At 36.2% G+C, this 10370-nt stretch overlaps 1 protein-coding gene across 1 annotated transcript; it reads right to left on the bottom strand.

Moving 5' to 3' along the window:
* Positions 1–4093: 4093 nt before the first annotated feature.
* Positions 4094–6317, bottom strand: snai1b (snail family zinc finger 1b). The gene is made up of 3 exons (XM_065282309.2): positions 6096–6317; positions 5237–5770; positions 4094–5032 (listed from the first exon to the last, which is right to left on the bottom strand). Exons 1-3 carry the CDS (start codon positions 6169–6171, stop codon positions 4851–4853), a joined length of 792 nt encoding a protein of 263 aa, XP_065138381.2. The 5' UTR covers positions 6172–6317; the 3' UTR covers positions 4094–4850.
* Between the last annotated feature and the right edge of the window lie 4053 nt (positions 6318–10370).

Here is a 10370-nt window from a genome sequence, read left to right as displayed (position 1 = left end):
TCTAAACATAAATCTGCCTGTCCACTCTCTAGCTGATAAGTATACTGACTGATGAAATTATTTATACCTAATAATATTCACAGTTGAATTCTTGGAAATCTGGGGCCTCATTTATAAAATGCTTTGTAGAAACCATCCTACATTTTGATCTTGCGTTCATTTATCAAAAATGCATACGTGTGATTCATAAACCGAACGTATGCGCAGAAAATGTGCGTACCCCTTTCTTTCAGATGTGAAATGTATAAATCGCAAATGATCTTAAACTTGTCCGCAGCTGAGCAGTTTCAGATCTTCGCCTTTAAACAATGCCTAAATAATGTCATAGACATATAAAAGAGCGCTTGTCAATGTTTAAACACAATTTCGAGCAGCAAGAATGGCGTATATTTCCAAAAACCTGCAGCAATCGGACAAGCAAGTGCAAGCACGTGGCGCTAAGCACTTTTCCACGTCAAAGGTGTTTTTATAAATATGGACTTTGCCGTGGATTTTTGCGTACGCACACTTTACGATCAAATCTGTGCATACGCACGCTTTATAAATGAGACCACAGCAAGAACCTTTGACTGCAGGATTCAGTCATGGATATAAGAGCATCAAGAAATTCCACTGAAGAAGAACAAGAGAAGTCAGCAGAGCCAAAGAAAAGCAGAATTAAAAAGGAGCAGAAATTGATAGGAAGTCCTGCTGTGCAGTGCTGGATTCAAAGAGGATAACATTTGATAAAAAGGGAGAGAGAAAGTTGGAGAAAGACAAGAGCCAAAGCATTTGGGTAATTCCCTTGGAAGAGCACAGTCACCCAGAACTCTGTTAGTAATCCAAACCATCATGACAGCTCCTGGCTTGAACATGATCCGCTATGACTCAGCTCTCTAAACCACCACTTCAAACATTTAAAGACCATCACTGCTCAAACATGGCCTTTTAAGGCAATAAACGGCCACTGCATATTATTGGGTTATTAATTAACGCAACCCCTCACAGGTACAAAAGACATTCTTTGGTTCTGTGTGGCATTCTTGCAGGTTTGTGCCCCTTTGGGGCTTAAAAGACAATGACATCATCCACTGTCATCTATATTTCTGTGAATTTGACTCCCTGTCTTTGAAGGGCCAGCTCAACCTTCCAAGTCTGTTTTGTCTGACTTCATGCCCCTAGTTCAGGGCAACCACATCAAACCACATCCTACTCCCTATTTTTCATATACTCTTGCTTGGTTATGGACTGTCATTGGCTCTTGTGTGTCTTGTGACTGACTATGCCATGCTAAATGTAGGTAGTTTTTCATATAAAGTTATTGTATGGCTATAGAGGACAACAACAGTTTATAATACTTTAATACGGTTTTGGCCAGGTCATGCAATAAAAACCCAAGACTGTACACCCTAAAAAATGTTGGGTTATTTTCAACTCAGTATTGCGTCAAAAAGGGTCGAGCCCAGCCCTTTGGTTAAGTTAGCCCAGAAAATGTTTATATTTGACCCAACAATGGGTGAAAACAGCCCAGCATTCTGGGTTGAAACAACCCAGCATACACAGCAAATTTAGCAGAGTTAAAATCACGGTGTTAATGGAAATATAAAGAGTTCAGAGTTAATTTAACACTGGATTGAGTTAAAACTATTTTATTTAACTCTATGAAAATAAAGAGTTGGTGTCATAACAGAGTGTTACCACTTTTTTTAACAGTGTTTTGTTAGTGGAGTTTGTTAACTCCTAGGGTGTTAAATAGAGAAGACCTCCCCCTTTTTACAGCACACACTGAACCGTGTTTTGGGATGATGCAGTTCAAGCAGAAGATCATCTTTTTCACTGTAAATTGTAAGTAAAAGTTATATTGCTGTTAGTATCAAGTTTAACATTAAAAGTCATGTGTTATTGTCATTATATGAATGGGGCAGTTAAGTTTAGATCTTAGCCTCAGATGGAGCAATTCATACTCATAATGTTTTGGGAGTTTTTTTGTTGTTTTTTGCTTTATATGCTGTTTTAGTTTAAAAATATATATTTTTTTTAATCCATTAATGTGTGCAGGAGATTTGCTTTGGGGACTTTGGAGGAGCACAGAAATAGGCCTACATGAAAATTTCTTCAGACGAAGAGCAATTTTATAACAAAGTGAGTATTTTGTGCAAAGCATAAATGTATAACTGATTTCAAAGTATTTTGTAATGTGTTCTGTATGTATATTCTGTAATGTATTCTGTAAATATTAGTTTCTGCAGTGTTATACTTAGATATTAGTTGTTTTTTAATAATGCATTTTTTTCATTTTATTTTTGTTTTTTAACAGAAAAGTACAATATCCAGTCTGAAGGTCTGACAGAGGATCATATCACCTCCTTACAGCTACTGGTTCATCATTTTCTGCTGTTATTATGTGAAAACCAACATGGCTTTTGGATTTAAATAAAGTCAAACTTGTTTGTATGAACTGAAGCATCCCATAACCTGTGTTTATAAATATCTGTACTTTTGTTATACATTGGGAATGTATTTTTTAGTTGTCTTGGATGTTAATATATGTCAATATAATTAACACTTAAATGCATGATACATTGAGGACAATTTTTCTGTCATAAATGTTGATCAGATAACGTTTAAAAAAAATCCTTAACAGTTTTATAATGAGAATGAAAGATTACACTGCTGTAATGTTACATTTTAAAAACTGTTTAAAAATAAAAAAAATTGTCCCAAAAGTACCAATATGTTGCTGTCTTTACATTTACCATATTAACACCATAGTATTAAAAATATAACACTACAGTGGAGTTAACAAATTACACCAAGGAAGTTAACAAATTACACTGAGGGAGTTAATTTTTAACAGATACAAAATATTTAACACCGATTAGTGTAAATTTATAGTTATATTTTTAACTCTGTATAGAGTCAATGCTAACACTTTTAAAGAGTCAATGTGCCAACACTTTCAAAAGTGTTGAAATAAATGCTTTAAAAATCTTTAAACCTGTAAAATGTAGAAAATCTTTTTTTTACCTTTTGACACATAAAGCAAACAACTAAAAGCAATAAAGTACTCTGCCGGTCTATAATGACACTAAAGGAGCATTAAAGTGCAAAAACTTCCACTTAGACTAAAATATTTATTTATGTGTACCCTCCCCCTTAAATATCTTCCCCCACCAAAATCACACAGCTTTGAGCCTCCAAATCAGCACAGGAAGTGCATCGTTACTCAAGCAAGACTGGTTGGCGTCAGTGTGCAGGTCACAAGGACTTTGTGGATTCAGATTTCTGTAGAAATGGTGAGCTGTGGAGGAGGTATGCAAAACCCAAATCCTCTCAAATCTGGCCAGGTTTAAAGCACAGATTGTTGCCATTTTCCACATTTACTAAATTCCCTCTTGGGGAGGCATATCTATCTAAATGACAGATGTGTCTGGAGCATAGAGCTGGATCCACTGGTTTTAATGGTGTAGACTGGCTCACTATTTTACATTGCACTGGTGTTCCTCTATGAAATATTTGAACTCTCGTTTGGTCTTTACATGACCATTTGTTGACCATATGTCAGCTAAAATGTGTTATCATTAGAGTTAAGCTATGTTTATAATCTCGTCTCGCTCTGCACCATGAGCTTCCACTGATGCCCCACACGCATGCCACCACATGCTAACCACCATGCTGTTTCTCAAAACAAGAGAGGGCAACGCTGACTTATTGAGTTTAAATAAACACAAAGTAGTATTTTACCAAAATCATGCTCAATGACGTAAAATCGATTCAGCCAGGCATTTGGCTAAAAGAAAGTATGTACATGTCTTCTGACCATCATTAACAATATCTAAGTGCCTCTAGACAAAGACACAACATACAGTATTTATCATATACAGTCATATAGGAATGTTTTTGTTTTCTGTGAAAGTGGTGCTTATACTTGAAATGTAGCACACAAGTATAGACTATGTATATTGTGCATTTCAAGCTTATATTGAACACATAAATTGCTATCCAACTTTAATGGACTGAAACAACATTCACTCCTTATAAAACAACTAATCAGACACCTTTCTATTTACCAAAAACATAAAATTATTTTATTGAAAAACATGATCAAGTTGAGATACATTAAAATCATCACTGGTAAAAAAAAATATATAGCATTTGGTTCATACAACCCACATAAACTATATGTAGACATAGCTTTAAATATCATTGTGGCTTTGAAAGGTATGTTTTTCGGATGATAAAGTATTCATAGAGTCTTTCTAAATTACCAGACTTACACCTTATATCACAATTTATTCTGACGCTTATTTAAGTCTCAAGCTCAAACTCAGGAAACGCTAGGTTACATAATACCTTGAAGCTCAAATTACTATAGTCTAATTAAACTTAAAGAAACAGGTCTTTGGTGATGATATGGTTTGCAGACATTCATCTAGAGGGAAGGACTTCAACAGCATGGCATCCACCCTGCACTGTTACAGCTGTCTCAAAATATCCTTGTGCGTCTGTGGAGATCTTGGTGAGAGATGACCTCTTATCACACACACTTTGTAGCAGCTGCCCCCTCAATCCCGGACCAGCCGGCACCGAGTTGCATCTTGGGGATCCACTGGGAGAGAGACAGAGGGTCCAGTTCATACAGCAAAAATTCCTTGTCTATGTGTAAAAAAAAATCTTCATTATAGCCATTGCTTGCAAAACTAAAACTGCTAGAAAAATAATCTCTACCTTTGGCTTGTGTAAGACAAGGCAAAGATAAGAACATTGTGCTTAAAAAACTTCCTAAGTTCACTCATTGAGTTCAAACATTTGTGTTTGGTTTAAACCCATCCCAGCTTGATGCTTGCAGATGAAAGCAACTGTTTTCTCCTTTAGGCAGATGGAAAGCATGCAGAGAGGGTGTGTTTGTGAAGGAGGGACATGCGGCTGAAGGTACGAGAGCATGTTCCACACTGGTACTTCTTTACTTCAGAGTGTGTCTGTAAATGAGCTCGTAGATTTGAGCGGTCCGCAAATGCACGATTACAGTGGGGGCATGAGAAGGGACGTTCACCTTTGAAAAAGTTATAAAGAATTTTGTTTAGGCTTGGAAACATTATTTGCATACCATTACTGGATGAATAAGGATTTTGTAATCAAACAAAAATCAACTCTTCTTAACAATGTTAAAACATAGGGTTATGGGTTTGTTTAACTATTGCTTATTTTATCAATCAACAATACTAATCAACTCAGTTGACAATGTATACTAACTTACCAGTATGTGTACGTATATGTCCCCTCAGCAACCAAGGTCTGGAGAATGCCTTTCCACATGTGGTGCACACACAAGGCAGTGTATGTGAGCGGATGTGCATTTTGAGGGCCCCAAGACTGTTGTATTCTTTGGGACAGTGCTTGCAGTGAAACGCTGCTCTGGTCATGGCATTTGATGTTTCCGTGATGGTAATGACAGCTTCTGGGCGGGCGATACAGTGCGTTAGCTGATGGTGAGAAAGCGATATAGGACTGTTGCAGGTCTTGCCGCAGTGGGCACACTGGAACCGATCTCTGGGATCTGGGCTTGGTGGATCAGATGTACCGCAATCATCCTCCTCTCCGCTGCTGGAGCTGGATTGGGAGCTCAGATCCAGAGGCCCAGGTTGAGAAGGAATGCTGGGTGATGCTGGGGTTAAAGTGAGAGGTAAGGCACTGGTGGTCCACATAAGAATGGAAGGGTGGGTGGGCACCAGAGAGATGGGGAAGTCTTCCAGAGAAAAGCATTGTGGGACAACAGCATAGCATGTGTTATCTGGAAGACAGATCCAGAAATGTTCTCAGATTAAACAATACACATATTCATACTATAACATACCCAGCATATATTTTGGCTAGTATCTACCATAAAATAAAGTCAAAAGAAAATGAATTATTTTCATCTCACTCCATTATTAGAGGTCAAATAAAATATATTTTAAAATTGTTATATTTGTTGCTGCTATAAAAATGTTGCCAAAATAAGTGAGTATGTATCAGCTGAATTTTTTTTAAGTTCTGGCTGCAAACTTGAATCAATTCAAATATGAGTGTTGTATTAATAATGCAGGAAAACAAACTGTTCATAAAAGCCAACTTACCAGTTTGACTTTCCAGTTCACTGTAGTTAGGCTTCTTGTTTGAAGAATACTTCTTGACCAGAAATGAACGTGGCATATTTGTATGTCTTTCAAACTATCATCAAATGTTTAAATATCAACTATTGGTTGCTTCCTGAAAAGCTGCAATAAATTAAATAAATAAATAAATACACGAATGTTGTTCCGTTGGTTTTTGCACATAAAGTGAACGATAGAGTTCCTGACAGCACATCTGAAATTCTGCTACTCAGTGCAGGCGGGTCCTTTCATATGAGGCTAAGCTGAGAAGGAGGGGGCTTCGAACCTCCCACTATAACCTCCCACTGCGCGAGACTCATAGACCTCCTGCAGGTGCCCGAGGGGAGCTCTAGTGCGTTCAACTTCAATCCTTTATCCCTTATCCATTACCTTGTAGTTTAAAGTGACTACATTGATTTTAAGCTGTTGTAAAACTATTACTCTAGATCAGCTGATTTCTATAATAATGCGTAACACGTTGCAACAGGTTCGTTTACTGTATAAATTATTCTTTATGATAATTAAGTATTGAGTACTTGTAGATTTAAGTGGAAACATTTAGTTTTAGTTAATTAATAATAATAATAATTGTTTAATCCAGCTTTGTAAACACTTAATTTTGTCATAATGTAACATCCAAGTTGAAATGAGTGCTTTAATTATTATTACTCATGGCAGCCGGAAAATTGCTGTGGTAGGCGATTATTAAATATTGAATCAACTCATAAATAAAAAGAGACCGTTAAAATTAAACAAATAATATTTCCAATATTATTACTATTAGATTGCATTCAGCAATATAACGTTGACCATACCAGTTCATTTCTAATAGTTTTTATATGGAATTTTGTTAATTTGAATAGATCTGCCCCACATAAATACTGTAGGTCTGATCTCATAATCCTTTGTAAAATGCTCTATTTATCATTCATCTTTAGGATAAAGGCACACACATTGGATACACAATTCCCCGCATGGGACACTGCGGGAGACGAGAGAGGCGCTCAGCGGTATGACTCCAATGACCGCTCCATTTAAACCAAGGTCTCCGTCCTGAATATCCTCTGTTCCTACGAGCCTCAGGCACATTTACTGCTCTTAATTAGCTACTGATTAAAAGAAAACATGTAAAAATTTAAGTTCCAGAACTGGAACTTATGGAAAAATTGTTAAAAAATAAAGAAAATATTTGATTCATTTGATTTAAAGTTCAGTACGCTCAAAATGTCCGGTCAGACTCAGCACATGTCCGGTGCTCAGAAAAGAAAAGAAAAGAAAAGAGGCCTTAAAGAGGAAAATAGAATTCCTAATTCTCCCCATTAGGAATCTGTGAACGCAGATATAGTCACTGCATCGCGTGTGTTTGTGAGTAGAAGTCTGTGCTGTTTGCTGTGAGGTTTTTATGAGAAAAAGCACAAACTATTTAATATGTAAAACTTGAATTTGAAATAAAACTTACCGCGGAGAAGATAATGAGATCTCTATCGTCTATAAGTGACGCGACAATTATTTATTATTTCAAATCCGTTTACAGGATAAATATACATTGTGTTGTTAAACAGATGAAATTATCTTGATATAGGCTACATTCATCTGTTGACAGTAATATATATATTTTATATAAAACTCTATGGTCGTGACAGCACATTATCCATTATCTGTTGGTTCATGTTGGTACAGTTTAATTCAGGGTAATCCTTTAATAAAATGTAATTATAAAATATTTTATTGTTTTGTAATATTCACAGCGCACATTCTCTCAGATCGTTTTTTAAACATTTTTAATTATTCTGCAAAATTCCGCATAGATTTTGCAAAAGAAATCCGCAGAAATAGCAAAAAATAACTCCTTACACAGTTGTACTACTCTTGCAGCAATTAAAGCAGTTCAGATTTGTTTTAAATGGCAAAATAGTTAAATTTCTTTATTTATTTACATTTTAGCCTCTTACACTCTGAGGCTATTTTGGGGATTTCCGCCTGGATTTGGCCTACCCAGTTTCAAAAGCTTCTCATACCCACAAGCAGAGGTGCACATACAAAAGTTTGGTATCATTTTACAGGAAACCCTTTGAAATTTCATAAAACACTGTTAAAAGTGCTCAACATGGTTGTATGTGTTGTCAGTCCTCTAGTAAACACAAAAATAAATAGGCGCTTTTTGATTTTTTTTTCTAAAGTCTGTATTTAAAAGTGTATAACTCTGGCCCTGAGTGGTAACGAAACCTGCAGACAGTTTTGTTTGATTTCAGCAATTGCCAGCTTACAGAGGAAAAAGGAATTTTTTCTCTATCATAATAAATGCAAAAGTTATTTTACTCCAACTGATGGGAGGAATAATACCCTTTTTGTATACAATTTCTGCCTAAAAACATTTGAAGTTCTCCCATAACCACATACAGTGGAATAAATGCAATATCTCTTTTTGTTTTGCACATATAATAAATAGCAAGGGATTAATTATGCACACAACCAAAGAAAATGCTGTGAATGGACTCATTTTTTAGAGTAGGACCTAAGAGAAAAGATGGTGTATCATTTGTGGCTATCTGTGCTATCTGAGGCAGTTCACACTCATGTTTCACATATGTTTATAAAAGACAATTTTTTACCTTATTATTCATTCGACAATTGTTGGATATGTGATAATAATATAACAAAAATAACGATGTAGCCTTATTCCTGAGAGTGAGAGCTTTCATTTGATATAAGACTGCCCATGTTTGTCATATTTGAAAAATATGAAATATGTGAATATTAAATGATATTAAAAAATTGTGGGGGGGTGATAGTGTAAATTAAGTGTTATTAACTTTCTTACAGTAAAACATATGTCAAAGTGATGCATATCTGCAGAAAGTAGAGAGTCTAAGCTTTCAAACAGTATCTCATATGTGGTACTGGGTCCATGACAGACCATTAAAAATTAAAGGAATATTTTATATTAAGTCAAAATAAGATAATTCTGGACCCGGTACAGGGTCCACAGAGTCAAACAAGTAAGAGTATTTTTGTTTGTTAAAGTTTTTTTTATGATAACCAACAAAGCGGTTAGCAGCCGACAGCAAAGTTGACGACATGTTTGATGAACTCTCAAATCAACACTTCACTTGCCTATAATAACAACTATATAAAATATATATTTTCAGCATATCACAGTGTTAGTTTAAGCGTTTATTATCAACACACACTATTTTTAAAAAGCGGAGGCCGGTTGCTCTGCTGCTCGCTGCTGCAACAGGTGCAGAAATAAAAAAAAATGAAAAGGGTTATAGCTACAAAACGAAACGAAATAAACATGAAACCGAATAAACATGCAACATGCATTATCTCACAACTTCGTTATGTCTTGGATGCTGTTTGCATAGATTATGCGCAGTATCCAAGGTTTTAATCTAGTCCTCCATTAATATTTTTTCCCGGTACGCTGAAGGTCCTGCTGTTAAATACGCAACAGCTGTATGTAAATGTGTGGCTGGCTGTGCTTATAGCGGACTCGTGCTAGGTTAAAAGTCTTACTACGTTTGTTTTGCAATCATCGTCTATCAAAAGGTTATTTTAATTAAATTGGAAAATATAAAAAGATAGAGAACCCTAAATAAGCCCGAGGTCCGCCCGCGTATCAGCTGTGACGTTAAAATTGGCCCGAAACCCGATCCGAGGGTGTAAAAAGGTCGGGCCTTGTTAATTGGGCTTGGGCTGAAATGCAGGGCTCTATACCCTCAGTCGCATTCATTGAGAAAAATCTAATGCCTGCTCTGCTCATCATGAAAGGCGTGCATGTTTGGAGAAATATTGATTGATTTTATATGTTTACTTCAAATTTCTAAAGAGAGGAGTAATATTTACTCAATTTAGTCCAAACACGGCATAATATTAGCTGAAGTTGTTTTACTGATATTTCCAATAGTCTGTTCATAATTCATACGTGATTATATGATATTTTGTGTCAGTATACAGTGTCAGTACTAAATGTTTTATACAATGTATAATATGCAATATTCGTGGGTCCTGAATCTGATAATGCCAAATGTCTTGTTACCAGTAAAAAGTAAGGGGGGGGGGGGGGGGGCTCTAAGATTATCTTGTCCCGGGCCCAGGCAAGACTGTCAGCTGGCCTGGCTGCATACATTGACGCCGATCAGACGCGGATCAAAATGAGCTCGTCTGCCCCTAAAATCCATTACAAACGACCGATTCGAAAATATCAGTCACGTTCCAATAACTTACACACAATGGCCCTCATTTATCAAACGT

This window comes from Paramisgurnus dabryanus, chromosome 21 (genome assembly GCF_030506205.2).
Source record: "Paramisgurnus dabryanus chromosome 21, PD_genome_1.1, whole genome shotgun sequence".
NCBI lineage: Eukaryota > Metazoa > Chordata > Actinopteri > Cypriniformes > Cobitidae > Paramisgurnus > Paramisgurnus dabryanus.
Note: the sequence above shows the minus strand (reverse complement) of the source record. Positions and strands in the feature narration are given on the sequence as shown.

Excerpts from the sequence above, each read along its gene's own strand:
- snai1b (XM_065282309.2), bottom strand. The coding sequence starts at position 6,171 with ATGCCACGTTCATTTCTGGTCAAGAAGTATTCTTCAAACAAGAAGCCT. Across the intron at positions 5,771-6,095 it reads TGAACTGGAAAGTCAAACTG|ATAACACATGCTATGCTGTT; the intron begins GTAAGTTGGCTT and ends TCTGTCTTCCAG. Across the intron at positions 5,033-5,236 it reads ACATATACGTACACATACTG|GTGAACGTCCCTTCTCATGC; the intron begins GTAAGTTAGTAT and ends ACTTTTTCAAAG.